The sequence below is a fragment of the Antrostomus carolinensis genome, unplaced genomic scaffold (assembly GCF_000700745.2).
Source record: "Antrostomus carolinensis isolate BGI_N321 unplaced genomic scaffold, ASM70074v2 scaffold28096, whole genome shotgun sequence".
NCBI classification, from domain to species: Eukaryota; Metazoa; Chordata; class Aves; order Caprimulgiformes; family Caprimulgidae; genus Antrostomus; species Antrostomus carolinensis.
This window is the reverse complement of record NW_010322953.1, coordinates 65,396-82,285: the sequence shown is the minus strand read 5'-3', so window position 1 is coordinate 82,285 and position 16,890 is coordinate 65,396. Positions and strand designations below refer to the sequence as shown.

Genomic DNA, 16,890 nt, shown 5'->3' with positions numbered 1-16,890 from the left:
GCAACCCAAAGTTCTGCTGATGCTTCCTCTGTGTCCTCTTTCCCTGCCAAAGAGTTGTCACTTCTTCCTTTTCCCTCCTCCCTGGAAACTCATGTACCTCGCAAACTGGTCTTTCTGTTACTGCAGGTCTTCTTGAGCTGAAAGGATGAAAATTGGCAATTGGAATGTCACTGTCCTAAGCTTCATCCTAACTTCTGGAGTCCCAGTTGGTGTCTTTGGGTGTACGAGCCTGCGAGAGCGTCCACTGTCCCCTTCCAGGATTTAGACAGCGGCTTGGATCATGCATCATTGTAAGGTTTACACAATTCCAGCGCTGGCGGTGCCACTGTCCCTTTCCCAGTCAGTGCAAAGGGGTTAACTGCACAATGGACCTGCCTGTCTGAAATGGTCCTGAATCCCGGATCCCCTCACACCTCTTGAGTCTCTTCCTGCTCCCTCCTTTTGTGCTGGGCAGCACATCCCTGGGCTCACTCATGCCAGATCAGTCCCTGCCCTCCCCACCATCACCTGCCTTCAGCAGCGCAGCTGGCCCCTGGCTCGCCCTGCGTCTGACCTTCTCTGTCCCTTTTTGCATGCTGTGATTCCAGAGCGGGATGGTCGGCCACCGAAGCTGCAATGTCGTCCCTGACGACCTCCAGTGAGGGAGAGAACTCCACTCCCAGGTTTGTTGTCGGTTCCAGGGATGATGAGACTGACTTTCTGGGATCAAACATGAAGATGGACGAAACCGATTTCTTTGAAGACGATGAAGAGGAGGAGTCGGTAAGGAGGTCCTGGCGTTCTGGGTTGGAGCATTTGTGCAGAATTCCCGAGTCTCAGCCAGGGTTTGTGCAGTTGCTGCTGAGGCCGCAGGCAGTTGGGACTTCAGAAAACATGACACCAGGCTGTGTGGCACAACCGTCGGGAACGGCAGTGTCATTTCTGACAGGACGTATTGCGTTGTCATGCTGCCATATTCGCTGCCTCATGCTGCAGTAAGTCACAGCCTTTGTGCTTGCAGACCTTTTTCGGGTACAACAGCAGATTTCTTTGTCCTAGCAACTTAACCCTCACGCTCCTGTAAACCTTTCTGTTTCACCAGGGAAATTTTTGAGGAAAACTCTGGGATATGTGAAAAGGGCAAAGGTGTGTCTGCAGAAAGGAAGCATTTACTCTTTTCTGTAACCTCCAGGAACAGGATGCAGAAAGGAGAATGATCTCCAGCTCCTGACTGCTTTTGGCCCCTATTCAGTGTTTTATCAAATGTTACCTTTGCTGTTCTTCATGTGGGACTGGGATGCTGCAGGGACATTGCCGCTGGCTGTGCAAATTGCTGGGACCGTACACCAATGCAGTGGTTGTTTCCATTGCCTCTGTACCTGAGCCTTCATTGCAAGTGGATTGTTGACCTAGGAGCCCACATGGGCTTCCTTCAAACCCGTGCAGTGTTGTGTACCTTGATGCTTAGTGAGGAGCTATTATTGGGTGTGGTGAAGGATTTGGCAACCCTTTCACTGCCCAGATGTTGTTTTTGCTGTGGAACCTTGGCTTTCCAAGTCACTGCGGTAACTTCTAAAGTCTCAGCTTACAGTTTGAAGCCACAATTGTTTTTGCTGGGTAACCCACAGTCCTGTGTCTATCACTTCAGATGATCTCACTGCATTTAATCTTGCTTGAGACAGAATTAATCTGTCAGGAAAACACCCAGTCTGAGATTTCTAGATAGTGACGGAAAGTCCACCACAGACTGTTCCTCTGTTACGGTTATTGAAGCTTTTTAAATGCACACCTTCTCTCCTGACTCACTCAACTTAACTTTGTCCCCCTGGATCTTGTTGTACCTTTGTCAGATATATGGAAGAGCCCTTGGATACTGTTTCTCTTCTACTCATAGCGACTTACGGTTGTGATCTCCCCTTAATTTTCTCTCAGATAAGACAAACAGACTGAGCGCCTGGACTTTTTTTGCTATAAAACATTTGTGGCTCTTCTCTGAGCCTGCCTAAGTCCACCAACTGTGTTGGTGAGTTATGGGCCAGAGAACATGATGTACCAGCCTCTGGTGCTTTTTCAAGTGACAGATATTTATTTTTGACCTTTGGATTAGTGCTCAGTCAAAGGAGGAGGTATGTACTACCTGGCAAAGGATTGGTTGTTTTGGGCTCTTCCTTAATCTTGTGTCTCCCAGGGGGAGTTGGAAGCGTGTATGGGTTTGAGTCTAGCAAGAGCTGTGAGTGCATAAGGTTGGAAGAAAATCCCTTGTTTGTTCTATGTTGCTGCATTTCTACACTGTTATAGTTTAAATTCAGTGAAGTAGTTCACCATGTACTAAACTGATCTCTGTCTTCCCTTAGCCACCTGAACGGCAGATTGTGGTTGGAATCTGTGCTATGACCAAAAAGTCCAAGTCAAAGCCCATGACACAGATTCTGGAGCGTCTGTGCAAGTTTGAGTATATCACTGTGGTGATTATGGGGGAAGATGTTATTCTGAATGAACCAGTGGAGAACTGGCCCTCTTGTGACTGCCTAATATCGTTCCACTCCAAAGGTAAAGAGCTTGTGGCAGGCCTTAGCCTGTTTGAGATCTGGGCAAGGGAGCTTCCACTCATTCTCCTTCCCCCTCCCCGCCCTGTATTTCAGGATTCCCCCTGGATAAAGCAGTTGCTTATGCTAAGCTGTGCAAGCCATTTCTGATTAATGACCTTGATATGCAGTATTATATCCAGGACAGGTAGGTGTCTGTGATCCGCTAAAGCCCCTTCCCTCTTCCTTTGATTTCTCTCCCCAGCATGCTGTGCAAACTTGGTCTTCCTGGCCACAAGTAAGTGAGTAAGATGGGAAGGAAGAGGACCTTAGCAGTGGCTTTTAGGGGTTATTTCTCCCAAACATGGAGGGAAATAAATTTGGGGGTAAAACCACTAAGACTAGACACGTTTCATTTTCTGGCGCAGATGTCTTGTAAGGAATGGCTAGATGTCTCAAGGAACGAGACTGCCACGACTAAGACAAAAAGACTAGTCTCTGAGTAGGAGAGCCAAGTAGGGGCATGGGGTTCTGGAAGAGAGATTGGAGCAAGGCCAGGTCAGAGTCTGAGGAGGGTATGTTGGTCAGAGACTTCAAGAGGCTTCTCAGTCAGCTTTTGGTAGAGGCCACCAGCAGTCACATACTTCAGTGCATACATCCAGACTGCTTTGGCTGTGAATGGGTTGGGCTCATACCAGACCCCAAACCCTCTGCCATCTCTGTGGGCTGTGAGCAGTGTTCCTGTGGGTGCTGACAGGCCCCCTGGGGTATGACTCTGGTGAAAGAATTGTGGTTTCCCGACTGACACAGGATGAAGAGAGGCTCTGCTGCATCTGCCTGGCCTGGGTGTTGGGCAGCTTGGCGTCACAGGGCACCCTTTGAGAGGGCAGATCGGGGTAGCTGGTGTGTGCTGGGTGTGTTGCTGTGGCTTGAGCATGTGCTAGTAAATGAGCATCCATATTTAGACCAGGTAGAGATTTACTCCGGGACATCTCTATCCGAACTGAGGCATGCCCCATAGCCTGCGGGTCTTATCTGGAGGACAAGTGTTGAGGAGTATTTGTGCTTGGTTTTGAGACTTTTTTGTGTTCATTTGACTTTGTTCTTCATCAGTGGGAGTGAGGCCTCTCCCTTGGCACGTACTGAGGACCTTCTAGACTCTTCTGTTGATTTCCAGTGTTTCTGTCCTCTACAGGCGTGAAGTGTATCGGATCCTTCAAGAAGAGGGAATAGACTTGCCCCGCTATGCTGTGCTCAATCGAGACCCGGATAGACCAGAAGGTCAGTGTCCAGGCTCTGCTGACAGCCATTTTCACATTCTGTACTATTTGAGATATTCTGCAGAGAACAGGTACTGATAATTGGCTTGAAGAGGCCTGATTCACAAGTCTGTTGTTTTTTGCGGGTCTTCACCCAACAGCGAAACTGACTGACTGGCCAGGACTGAAGGGCTTTGGCTCTGCACTAGGGCTGTCTCACCCTTTCCTAACATGCTGCTGCTGTCATTTGTCTTCAGAGTGCAACTTGGTGGAAGGAGAGGACCACGTGGAGGTAAATGGAGCTGTTTTCCCAAAGCCATTTGTAGAGAAGCCCGTCAGTGCTGAAGACCATAACGTGTATATTTACTACCCGACATCAGCAGGTGGGGGCAGCCAGCGGCTCTTTCGGAAGGTGAGGAGGACTCTTGTTTTGGTGTTGGAGCCAACAGATCTGTGGCTCTGAGACCCTTGTGGCCTCAGGAGGGAGTGTTGGGGCAGGTGAAAGGGAAAGGAAGGTTTTGTGTTGGGGAAATCTAGACCTTCTTGGGACTTTTAGTTCAACCTCATCTACCTGGAAATTGCAGGACATGTTTCAGTGGTAGTGCTGACTTCACCTTCCCCATCCTGTTTGACCTGTGTCCTGTCTAGCAGTCATGGAGAACTCTCCCCCTTGTTTAGTTGCATGCTGTTTTTTCCATCTTACTTCCTCAGTCTATCAAGGTGATTTTAAAAAAAAACCCCTTACGTTCCTGTCCTCTTAACATCATTGTTGCCCTTCTCAGCTTAGTGTAGCTTGCAGATGTGATAAATGCAGTACTTATTCCTAGACTCCACAGGGAGTCTGCCCTTACTCACTTCCTCCACTCTGTCAGTGAACAGTTAATCGCTGTGATGCATCTTTTTTTCCAAGCAGTTACACATTTGCTATTAATAATCTTAAAAGAATTATTTCCTTAGCTAACGTACAGGCATGCCACTTGAGGCTGTATCCAAAGCCTTACTAAAAATGAAAACATTATCATCCTCTGTCCATAAGATCCATCAGCTGTCCTAGAAGGAAGTTAAATTGGTGTGATTATCACCTGTCATCATTTATTTGTCATTTGCTTATTAGCTAGGCTGCTTACTTTCTAGGTCTTTACCCACTGTTTTTTGTTCCGTGTCCTTGCAGTGATTGGAGCCAACCTAATGGTCTGTAATAACTTTCCTTCCCTTTAAAGCCTGGAGAAGGACATACCTACTGTCTGCATTTTGGAGTCTCTTTTCTCCTCCATAAATAAGTGTGCTGTAATAGCTGGGGGTTCTGAGGGGCATTCCTCTCATTCTCTACATATAGGATGAAATTTATGCTTTTTGTTCGTCCATCTAAGAAAAGGATCCTCATGCTCTTCTCTGAGGTGTTGATTCTGTGCTTTCAGATTGGCAGCCGGAGTAGTGTGTACTCACCAGAGAGCAGCGTGAGGAAGACAGGCTCGTACATTTATGAGGAGTTCATGCCTACAGATGGCACTGATGTAAAGGTAAGGAAAAGCCTGGAATAGTTCCTTCCTTCTCCAGGCCTGGGATTGCTGAAGGTTGGACAGTCCTGCTTAGATTCTGGAGTGTTTGTTTAAGCTGTGAGATGCTGACTGTGCAGCTTGGATCCCAACAGGAGGAATGCATGAGACCATCTGATCATCATCTCTCTGTATCTGCAGTAGAAGTGCCTTCTGGGAGCTGCAGTTAGTCCAGGTGGTTGTGTCAGGTGTAACTATTTCTCTTCCCAGGTGTACACTGTTGGGCCAGACTATGCTCATGCAGAGGCTCGCAAATCCCCTGCTTTGGATGGGAAGGTTGAACGGGACAGTGAAGGGAAGGAAATCCGTTACCCTGTCATGCTGACCGCCATGGAGAAACTAGTTGCCCGGAAAGTCTGTGTAGCCTTTAAGGTCTGTGTTTTCTCTCCTATGCAAGCAGGATGCTCCACAAATGTCTGTTTCAAATCTTGGTCAGTGTTAAAGCCTGAACTCTGTTACCCCGATGTGTCTCTGGTGTGGTGGTCTTCCACGCCTGACGCCAGTTGCCATCTCTGCTGGCTGGGTGCACATTTGTGTTCTATTTTACAGGTCGGTAGAGTAAGTGTGTGAGTCTAGGTATGGTTGTGTGACATGTTCAGCAATGTCAGCAGAAGCTGCATTTGGCTTCTGGTTCCTGCCCCTGCTGCAGTCTGCAACTGATGCAGTCGTGCTGATACAGTTGTGGGCTCGTTCTGCCTTGCGGCCTTTCCCACATAGTGATGAATGTCTTTTCCTGCACCACTTAATGTCTGTACGTGTCAGTCCGGTTCAAAATGGTTGGATTTGGAGGCAAGAGCAGGAGAGCTGGGAGCTGCTCTGTCTTAAGTTTTTAGAGCTCTGGGAGGTAGAGGGGCAGCCCTGACAGCTTAATCCAGGGGCCTGTGGGTCAGACCTTTGATAGATCTGTGAGTGTGTAAAGGTTCCTCTGAAGGGCCTGTTACTGCTGGCTAGTGGCTGTATTTTCACCCTTTTTCAAGCGTCACGAGGTGTGCTCAGAGTGGAGGATGGCTGCAGCACCAGCGGAGCTGAACTGGGCAGCGTATGCTGGCTGGGTCTGCGTGTGCGCCCCACTTGGCCGGGCAGCTGCCGTCCCCTCGCCGCACCCCCTCACAGTCTGCCTATGAGTCCTGTGTCCTGTGTTTCCTCGTGCAGCAAACAGTGTGTGGGTTCGACCTCCTGCGGGCAAACGGCCACTCTTTTGTTTGTGATGTGAACGGCTTCAGTTTTGTGAAGAACTCTATGAAGTATTATGATGACTGTGCCAAAATCCTTGGGTATGTATAATCCAAGTTTCGACAGTGGGTGAGATAACTCTTGGCAAAGTAAAATGAGTGTGGAGTCCTGATCAGTATGTCGGGGAAGTCTGCAGGTGGTTCATATGGGGACATATGTTCAACAGGTGAAAGTTTTGCTCTGGGAGGAATGGGCTCATTATTTTTAGCCCCTGGAGCTCCTGCCTGCCTTGGCATTTGCTGTCTTTGTCTACAGCTAGATGTATCTCACAGGACTTTTCACTGGATGCTAAGTCCAGCTGTGCAGTATTGGTGAAGTGAGGGAAATTGGGGTGCCCGAACTAGCCCATGGTGTGATAGATGTCTCTGTGAGGAAGGTGAGGAGAAATTCTATGGCCCTCTTTAAATCTTTCAGCTGGATCACTAAGGAGGAGGTGGAGAGCCAAGGGAATGGTATTTCTGTTGAGTTTTGTATTCTAATTTCTTCCAGAAATATAATTATGCGGGAATTGGCTCCCCAGTTTCATATCCCCTGGTCCATCCCAACAGAGGCTGAAGACATTCCCATTGTCCCCACAACTTCAGGCACCATGTGAGTACCTGCCATCTTCTCAAAAGAGTGCTGGTGGTGGCTACATGAGGGACAAAGTGCAAACCCTGTCCAAGGAACAGGCATCACCCAGTAGCATGCAGTTCTCCAGCTGTGCTGTTGGTTGCAACCCAGAAATACCTGTGGAAAGGCTTAGCCATGTACACGAAAAGGGTGATAGCTGGTAAACTAGTCATAGGTTTGATGAACGCAGACGAGCAGTCATTGAAGCAATTACAGAAACTGCTCACGTGGCTTTCAGAAGGCCCAAATTCTTGATCACCACAGGAAACTGATTAGGGCATGTAGCTGACTCGGTGCTGTGAGAAAATGCATGTTGAGCTGCCAGTGAAATGGGTGGAAAACAATTAGCTGAAGTACTCATGTTACCTGTACTCTTGGCAGACCCTCATTTGATACTGTTGGCCTTAATAGTTTTCCATGACATAAGGCTAAAAGACCAAAGGCAAAATTTTCTTTGTGATCCTCGGCACACTTGTACACTTGTATGAAGTGAACAAAGTAGGTGCTGCAGAAAAGTCAGATTGAGAGTATGTATTCATCCTGCCTTTACCCTGTGATCATCTGGAAAAAGCTGGCAAACAGACAGTGCACAGCTCACGGGACTGCTGGCTTCAATGATGCCTTGTGACAATGAGACTGATAGAATTGATCCCCATTTCTCTGGGATCCTGTAAGTAATAGTTGGATCTTATAGTATCTGAAAAAGCAAACTCATGTAGCCTTTCCAAAATGAGCCAGCCTAACCACTGGTTCCTGCAGGTGGGATCTTTCTGTGTACAGCTCTTATTGATTGCTCAAAGACAGGACCCCAGCTGCAGCTGTGTGACCATTCTTCTGAACCAGGTTGTTTTTTCCTGGGTCTTTCTAAGTGGTCCTATGAGCATGACACAAGTTGGGCATGAAAACAAGCTTGGCACAATTCAAAATGCTGTTTCTGCAGATTCTGTACCATCCAGCCTGGTCCTTTCTGCTGCGGATGTGGTTCTGCCTGTCATATTGTGGTACTGTGGTGCTTTTCCCTGATAGGAAGCCAGATGACCTGGTAGTGTCTGCAGTACTTTGATTGCTTTTACAGCCTTGGCCCTTGTGCCTGGTTTAGTCTGGGAGAAGCTCTGCCACTGATGAGGAAAGCAGCTGTCAAAAGGATGGAACTGAAAGAACAATGGGAAACTACTTTCTGGTGGCAGTTCTGGAGTGTAGGGGCACATTTGTCAGATGTATCTTGTGTTTCTCCAGGATGGAACTTCGTTGTGTTATTGCAGTCATCCGGCACGGAGATCGCACACCAAAGCAGAAGATGAAGATGGAAGTTAAGCACGCCCGGTAAGAGTCAAGGCAAGAAGATGCTGTGCTGCTGGGAAGGCAGGAGGGCCCGTTTTCTGAATCCAGAGGAGGAGCAGAAGGGCTGAGTGTGTGGGAGGCAGTGCTTTTTACTGACTCCATTCCATCAAATGCTTTCTGCCCAGTTGAGGGAGCCCCCTTTCCCCATAAGGATCCTGATACCTTCTGTGTGGACACTGGAAGAAAGAGTGGAGGTCTGATAGGTGCTACAAAGGGAAGTGCCCCACAAAATGGGAAGCTAGTGACTACTTCCTTTTTGTACCTGCGTCTGAAACACTTTTTTTTAGAATTTCTGAAGCACAGAAATGAGCCAGAAGGCCTGCTGGTTCTCCCTGAAGAACAGAGTGTGAATGCATATGTAGGGATGACAGTCCTTGAAATAGCAGAAAATGGATCCTGGTTTTTGTTGTCTGTTTAGGTTCTTTCACTTATTTGAGAAATATGATGGCTACAAGACAGGGAAGTTGAAGCTGAAGAAACCAGAGCAGCTACAGGTGAGGAGAGTCCTCTCTGAGGTTACTGCGTGGGAGATGCAGGTAATACAGATCCCAGTGTGAGGCAATTCTTTGGGAGGGTGGAAACCCTCAAAAGAGCAACTGTCTGTCACACAGATGCTCCCGTTCTTGTTCCCCCACCCCATGCGTGCTCAGCAGGGTGACAGCAGGAGAGTGGAGTGGAAACTGTTCCTGGCTGATGTGAAGTCTGTAGGATGGAGATGATCTGGTGCAGCTTACCCATCTGTTGTGGTTGTGTCTGGAGAAAGATGAGTCCACACTAGGGAGTGGGGCAGTTGGAGGCACCTGCTTGGTTCTGAACGGGGCTGGTGCACGGGGTGAGGTTGGCACAAACTGCAGTGTGAAGTTTGTCCTGCCTGAGTTGTGTCTTACGAGATTGTGTCTCTGAGTGTGTATGTGGAGCTGATGCTGGGTGAAGCCATCTGGAGACCTTGCAAGAGTACAGTGTCTGAGGCAGAATTGCTGGGTCCTTGAGACTCTCTGCTCTCCTACAGGAAGTGCTGGACATTGCTCGGCAGCTTGTGGTGGAACTGGGAACCCACAGTGATTGTGAGATTGAGGAGAGGAAATCCAAACTGGAACAGCTGAAGAGCGACTTGGGGATGTAAGAGGTCATATCCTGGGGCACCATGAGTTTGTCTCAGAGCTGCGGGTCAGCATGCAATGTGGAAATAAGCTGTGCTGTTGGTGTCCTGGCCAGCTGGCTCCCCAGAGGTCAGAGTCTCCTCCATCCCCTCTTAGCATCTCTACATGAAAGGTGCCATGCTCTTAATGTTTTCTCCTTGGCATCAAAACCACTGATGATTCTTGATACAAGTGTGTCTGTGTTTTGGTTAAACAGTTTGAGACAAAACTGAGCTTCCTTTGCTGCGGGAGGGGAACTGGAGTCCTGTATGGACCACATTGATATGAATAATTTTGATAAATTTGGAACAAACCTTGTTTTAAATAAGGCTGTTCTGTTGCCAGAAGTTTAACAAAAAGGAGCTTGGAAAACATGAAAAGATGTTTGTGTCCCCTTGGGTTTCGTACAGCAGCGATAAAATACAATATGGTGGTGTTGGCATCTTAGAAACGAAAGGAGGGTTTCTCTCAGAACCGTAGTTCACTGTGGCGTGCACAGGCAGTGTCTGTGGATGAATTTTTGCCATGAACCCTTCCCCTGCTCTTTCTGCTCATTAGAGATGTGATTATCCTTAGAGTAGCTGTCAGGTTGTTTGGTTTGTTTGTTGTTTTTTTCTTTTTCTGTGATCCCATTAATTCACTTGTTAAAGATGTAGATAGAAATTAACTAAGTTTGATTAAAGCCCCAGTGGGCTATGAGAGCACAGAGTACTGTCAGCTGAAGAGCAGGCAAGTAAATGGATCTTTGAATTTCATTTGGTGGGGTTTGGTTTTTTTTGGGAGTGTGTGCCAAGTAACAGATAGCTGGCAAAAATGTTCATGTTCCTTGGCAATTGGTCTTGCAGCCGAAAGTCTCCTGCCTGTGCTGTATTTATGCTGTGTGCTGCCTAAGGACCTCTGGGCAAAGGGTGGGGAAAGTTAATTTGGTTTTTTCCTCCCTCTCCTTGTGACAGGTATGGACATTTTTCTGGCATTAACCGTAAGGTGCAGTTGACCTATCTGCCTCATGGACATCCAAAAGCTGCAAGTGAAGATGAAGGTAAAGAAACCTGATGTTGCTGCCATGAGCTTAAAGCCTGGTGTTCAAGAGTGTGTGCAGCCATCCTACCCTATATAGACCTCTGGACATGCAAGCGAAGTGACCCTTATCTTATCTTTGCTCATATCATATGAAGGGTTGGAGTGATAAATAATATAGTACCAGTATACCTGGGATGGTGCCACAGGGCTTATGAGTCTGCTCTCATGAATTTCAGCCTACACCTTCAGAAAGTAGTGACTCTTAATTTCGTACTTGCTGGTTTAGTTCCTGGGGATTTTGGGTCAGGCTTGTGTTGAAAATGCTTTGCAAGGTGTTGATGACAACCACTTCTTCCTCCCCTCCTCTCCCCCTGCAAGCTCACCTTTGACATCTGATGTAGTGAGTACCTGTTTGTTTCCTAGAAGCTCACCGAGAGTCTTCCCCGTCCCTTCTCCTGGTGCTTAAGTGGGGTGGAGAGCTGACACCAGCTGGAAGAGTCCAGGCAGAAGAACTGGGGCGAGCCTTTCGCTGTATGTACCCTGGTGGCCAAGGTAAGCTTTCCAAAAGGTGAGAAAATGGGGTGCATGTGGTGTTGCTTACTGCAAAGTGCCAGTAAGTAGAGCAGACTGTCAGTGCACGGGGAGTACAGGGGAGGAGGAGTGGTAGTGGACAAAAGATCATAACAAGGCCTGTGTGCCATTCTTGAAGATTGGCATGGTGAGTTAGAAAGGCTGGGGACTCACTGGTGCTGTTGTGGATCTCTGAAGCCCAGAGCTGAGAGAATCAGCCACTGACATGGACAAGAGACTGGGGAGACCAGAAGACAGTGTGCAGCAGAGGCAATTCCAGTGGAAATACAGGGAGTAGATTGCAGCGTAATGAGCGAAAACCTGAGAGGAGAGACCTGTGCAGAGCTCTGGTCAAGTGGAGTGCAGTTACCAGCAAGCTGGGCTGAGCCCTCGGTGTGGTCTACACCAGTTCTGAGCTGACTGCTCTTTATCTGGTGAGCACTGAGTGGCTGCCCTCTTGCTCACCATTGAGCTCAGTCTGAGCATGTACAAGGTGACTTCAGTCCTTCTGAATCATGGCTTTGGAGACTTACGCATCACGAGGTCATTCATGGAGAGAGGGGGACCTTATTTTGCAGTGAGATGCTGTGTTACAGTTCCTGGGTAGCAGTTGGTACGTGGCAGCTTTGTCCAGATATACAGCTGACTTCTGGCTGGTGTCTGTCCTTGTTCAGCAGAGTTTTTCTCTGAGTTGTGAGCTCAAAGCTGGGAGCAGTTTTCCCATCTTTTCATGCAGTGTGACTGGGTACTGTGCAAAATCGTCGTAGGATTCCAGGCAGCAGCAAATTAGTCACCGCTGCACTGTCTTTGGAGGGTCAGACGCAAGAGCTGCACGAGTTGCTTTCTTCCGTTACTGATCTGACTCCTGTGGCTGACTCAGCCGGCATAAATAAACTGGATTTTGTGCCGCAAGATAATTGTAGCTCTACAGGACGTGCTCTGGAAGCCACGTGCCTCCCTACTGAATAGCTCTGCCTGCAGTTCTGATGGCAGCAGAACCTGCTCTTGTGCAGAGAACGAGTAGGAGAAGGCAGGGGTTTTTTGTGTATCTTTATTCTACGCAGGAGTATTCAGTTTAGCCAAACAATTACAGACTGTTCAGAGAGAGCTGCTGCAGACTTTGGGCAACATCAGACTTGACTGGTGAATGTTAACTTTTTTCCTCAAAATGAACTTTCCCAAGTTAAGCAAAGCCATCATGTATGGTGAGAACTGTCTGTTTTGGAGCAGCCTAAAGGCTGGCTATGAAAGTGATTAATTCTCTACATAACTTTGTTACTACAATAAAGTTTGTTGTCTAAAGCAGTGTATTCTGCTGATAGTTTTGCAGGTGTCAGAATATTAATTTTGAATTGGTTCTCTGTTACAGGTGATTACGCTGGTTTCCCTGGATGTGGCTTGCTCAGGCTGCACAGCACCTACCGTCATGATCTCAAGATCTATGCCTCAGATGAGGGACGAGTTCAGATGACAGCAGCAGCTTTTGCAAAGGTCCTTCCTCTCCTTTGGGCATCTGTTAGTTCTGCTATATTAGTCTTGGAATATGCCAGTTCTAAAGGAAAGCTTCTGGTGATGAGGAAGGAGATGTCTCAGGAGCTTCCCCCTCTCTGTTGGGAGGACGGTGGTACAATATGCTAATAGCGAATGTTTGGGGCGGTAGTGGAAATCCAGTGTAGCTGCACATGTACATTACCTTTAGTATCCTGTCCCAGATAGGACTGTGACCAGAGAAGGAATTACATGGGGTATTGCTGGTGTTCGATGTTAGAGCACATCAAAATTGTTGCTGAGTATTAATTGCCTACAAAATGAGTTTCTTGGATGACTGCCCAGCCAGAGGGGTTTTTCCCTGACTGCTGGATTTAAAAGGGGAATGAAATGTCTTTGATGCAGTGTGGAGTGGGGGTTGGGGAGAAGACAGGTTCATCTGCAATTAAAGCTTGAGCCAAGGGAAATCAAGTGGTGACCTTGGATGTTCTTCAGAGCCTCTGCTGTATCAATGTTTTCCAGCAAACTGAATTGGCTGCTCAACAATTGCCCAGACAAATCTGGGGCTGCTGCAGGCAGAGCTGGCCTTTTGCTTCAGATAGCTCTAGAAACATGCCAGAGTCACTAGTGACTGTAGGTGCTGTTGCTGTAAAAGTGCTCTTCAAGGACAGTTGAGATTTCAGTCAAGCTGACTGAAGGCTGGCCGTGAAACTACCAGAAATGTATGTTGCTGGGGTTGCACATAACAGAAATCTTGTCCTGTGTTGCTTTAGGGTCTGCTGGCCCTCGAAGGAGAGCTGACCCCCATCCTGGTGCAAATGGTGAAAAGTGCCAATATGAACGGTCTCCTGGACAGTGACAGTGATTCCCTTAGCAGCTGTCAACACAGAGTGAAGGCACGACTGCATGAAATTATGCAGAAGGATGCTGAGTTCTGTGAAGAGGATTATGAAAAGGTAAGGCACCTATGTGGCTTTATTGCTTCCTGTGTCTGGAAGGAGAACAGCATTGCTCCAGTGGTTTGATGTGAAGACTGCTTCTATGTGAACAGTAGTTTTGTAGTCTGAGATCAATGCTGGTCAAAGTTACAGGATATAAACAGAACTTAGGAAGGGAGAGGGAAGCTTTTTGGGAGGGTAATATCCCCTGCCCTTCTCCAAGTGAAAATCCACAGTGTTGCTCCACTGTTCCCTTCAAGGACCATCATGGTACCTTCCTCTCCCTTTAGAAATCCCAATGCATTTTATTCTCGTGGGTGTGTTGAAAGAATAGTTCTTGTGGTTTTACAGCATGCTGCCCAGAACAATCCCAGTTGTGGTGGACAGAGAGTATACCTTGCCAGATTCTAGATCTGTGCATGTGTGAACAGATCTTTTGGATATAAACCTTTTTGTGGTCCTACTGGTGTCTGATAACTGCAGAGCAGAGAGCGTGGGCTGCATCCAGCACAGCAGCCCATAAAAGAACTGTAGCTGCTTCTCTGACAAGTACCCAAAACACTGTTTTCCCAGACTCTGAGATCTGATTGCTGGACTGAAATCCATTACCATTAAGGAACGCATTTATCACCTCAAAGAACTACTTAAAACTCCTACAAAGTCCTCTGCTCAAGCACAGAAGCAAAGCGAGACAACAGTGAATACTATAGGTAGAGGGAGGTCTGATCCCTCTGAGTTTAGTCCTGAGGAAGTTTTTAAAACATGCCTAACTACCCCTAGGAATAGACCAGCTTATTATGCTCAGCTAGGAGCACAACTTTTGTACCTAATCAGAAAGAGGTACAGCTGCAAAAAGCAGACATTCTGTGTTCTGTTCTGAGTTTTTAAAGCTACTAACTAATCTCTACTGGTATCTTCTCTCAGCTAGCACCTACAGGCAGTGCTTCTCTGCTCAATTCCATGACATTTATCCAGAACCCAGTAGAGGTCTGTAATCAGGTGTTCACCTTGATTGAGAATCTCACATCCCAGATACAAAAACGTCTGGAAGACCCAAAATCTGCAGGTGAGCATCAGAACTGGAAAGGGTCTGAAGCAGATTCATTTATTGTTACATCTTCAGAGCCCCCAACCACCACTATGGTTTATGTTTATGTTTGTAGCAAAGAAATTCTAAAGTGAAGTTCTGTATGTGCTATTGATGTAGAAGGCTCCTATTCCACTTTCAACTACTGTTAAAGAAAGCTGTAATGTAAAGGAGAAGATAGGTGCACCTGGGCTTTAGAGTGAATGTGAACAGCAGCACCATAGCCTGGACAGATATGCCTGATTTTTTCAAGCATTTTCTCGCAGGGAACTCAATCCTATAAACAGCAAGTTTTTCAGTCACTGTTCGCTCATCTCTAGGAACTTTTCCTAATAACAGTGCAGGGGTTTTAAAAAGGCATTTGTGGGACATGTCACATGATTTATAGCAGACATAAGCCAACAGGCAAGCAGTTTCCATTTTCTCAAGTGTTTTGGAAGTAGCTTATTGCTGCAGGTTAAAACTTTGTGCAACAGATGCAGTGGCTTTTCCAGTCTAAAATTCCTGTGGGTCACATAATAATCAGAGCCCTTCTGTGCTGGGAGAAATCAGGGGTCTGTGTAAAAGTAGTCAGGATGTGAATGTGGTTTGGTGTTCTCTGCTGTTCAGACCTGCAGCTGTACCACAGTGAGACTTTAGAACTGATGCTGCAACGCTGGAGTAAGCTGGAGCGAGATTTCCGCATGAAGAATGGGCGTTACGACATCAGCAAGATCCCTGATATCTATGACTGCATCAAGTATGATGTACAACACAACTGTGCACTGAAGCTGGAAGGCACAGCTGAACTCTTCAAACTCTCCAAAGCCCTGGCAGATGTGATCATACCCCAGGTACAGCCTGTCCTACCTGTGTGGCTATGTCTGTGGTGTCATTTTCTGACCCTTTCCCTGTTTCTTCTCGATTCTCTTGCACGTTAACTCTCAAGGCAGAGTATCTGGTATTTCTCAGATACATCTCTTAGTGTTTGTATAAGGGCTTGCTTCCTGGATGAGGATTCTGACAGCGTCAGAATAATGAACAGCTGGCACAGCAGCTTTTCCATGTTCATCGTAGTGCATTATAGCACAGCTTCCAGCTGTGTGTGTGTGCTGTAGCAACATCCTGTTCTCCACATACAAGATTGTACAGGGGAAGAGAGATTTGTTCTGGTGGGTTTGTTATTCTTGTCAGACTAGAACTTGTTCAGTTTGCAAATTTGGCTTGCTTCTCACAAAGTTTATACCCTGAACCTGGGAGGGGAAAGGAGGGCCACACACAATGGATCTCTGTATTCACTGTTGTTCTGTCACACTTCTGGCAGAAATGCTTTGTTTATGTGGGATGAGCTTCTACCAGCAAGGTCCAGTCGCACTTGTGCCTGTGTAGAGCAGAAGTGGTCTTCTAAACTTTTTCAGTGTTCCTGATGAGAATAGCAGTTTGGCTGTTTCCAGCACAGCACTTCAAGTGTTATCTTTGCAAGTAACAGTTGTTGCATTAATGCTCATGCCAGGTCAGGGTATAAGTTTGTGTGTTGTGAGAGGAGATTCTGTGACGGTACTTGTGCCTCTCAGCTGTTGGAAGATTACTGACAGTCATGTCTAGACAGATGGGGATTCTTGGAGGGGTCTCTGTCTGTTACCCTCTGAAATGTGTGGAGGACAAAAAAAAAAAGAGGTACTGAGTGACATTTCTCTTTCTGTCCTTGCTTAACTGTAGGGGTGCTTGCAGACAGGACTGTTGGGTCTCCTTTCATGTGAGGATGTGGCAAAGAGCCAGGGCTCAAGGGTATCTATTGTTTTGTTCCTGCAGGAATATGGGATTAATAAGGAGGAGAAACTGGAGATTGCTATTGGCTTTTGTCTTCCTCTCGTTAAAAAGATCCAGTTGGACCTGCAGAGAACTCATGAAGATGAGTCTGTCAACAAGCTACACCCCTTGTAAGGATTGTGCTGCATGCTGCTGCTGGTGGGGAGGGCAGCTTTGGAGCAGTGTGTGGGACCCACACCAGAAGAGTGTACTGGTGTGGAAGGAGTCGCTGAACGTACACTGAAGGACACACAAAGAGGGAGGCATGTTTGTGCTCCTAGAACTGGAAGGGAAATGGAAAGGCACATTGAGATTGCTGAGTGGGAGCGTGGTGCCACAGAACCTTAAACCCATT

At 47.2% G+C, this 16,890-nt stretch overlaps 1 protein-coding gene across 1 annotated transcript in view; it reads left to right on the top strand.

Moving 5' to 3' along the window:
* Window positions 1–615: 615 nt before the first annotated feature.
* The window catches only part of PPIP5K1 (diphosphoinositol pentakisphosphate kinase 1), a 41,858-nt gene continuing 25,583 nt past the window's right edge, over window positions 616–16,890 (top strand). Inside the window, exons 1-19 of the mRNA XM_029085570.1 lie at window positions 616–762; window positions 2,334–2,529; window positions 2,622–2,712; window positions 3,700–3,785; window positions 4,021–4,175; window positions 5,182–5,283; window positions 5,530–5,691; window positions 6,472–6,593; window positions 7,042–7,143; window positions 8,401–8,487; window positions 8,924–8,999; window positions 9,515–9,624; window positions 10,598–10,683; window positions 11,088–11,216; window positions 12,604–12,725; window positions 13,496–13,678; window positions 14,585–14,726; window positions 15,357–15,580; window positions 16,539–16,666. Of these exons, the coding sequence (XP_028941403.1) occupies window positions 616–762; window positions 2,334–2,529; window positions 2,622–2,712; window positions 3,700–3,785; window positions 4,021–4,175; window positions 5,182–5,283; window positions 5,530–5,691; window positions 6,472–6,593; window positions 7,042–7,143; window positions 8,401–8,487; window positions 8,924–8,999; window positions 9,515–9,624; window positions 10,598–10,683; window positions 11,088–11,216; window positions 12,604–12,725; window positions 13,496–13,678; window positions 14,585–14,726; window positions 15,357–15,580; window positions 16,539–16,666 (2,450 nt within the window). The remainder of the gene's footprint in view (window positions 763–2,333; window positions 2,530–2,621; window positions 2,713–3,699; window positions 3,786–4,020; window positions 4,176–5,181; window positions 5,284–5,529; window positions 5,692–6,471; window positions 6,594–7,041; window positions 7,144–8,400; window positions 8,488–8,923; window positions 9,000–9,514; window positions 9,625–10,597; window positions 10,684–11,087; window positions 11,217–12,603; window positions 12,726–13,495; window positions 13,679–14,584; window positions 14,727–15,356; window positions 15,581–16,538; window positions 16,667–16,890) is intronic.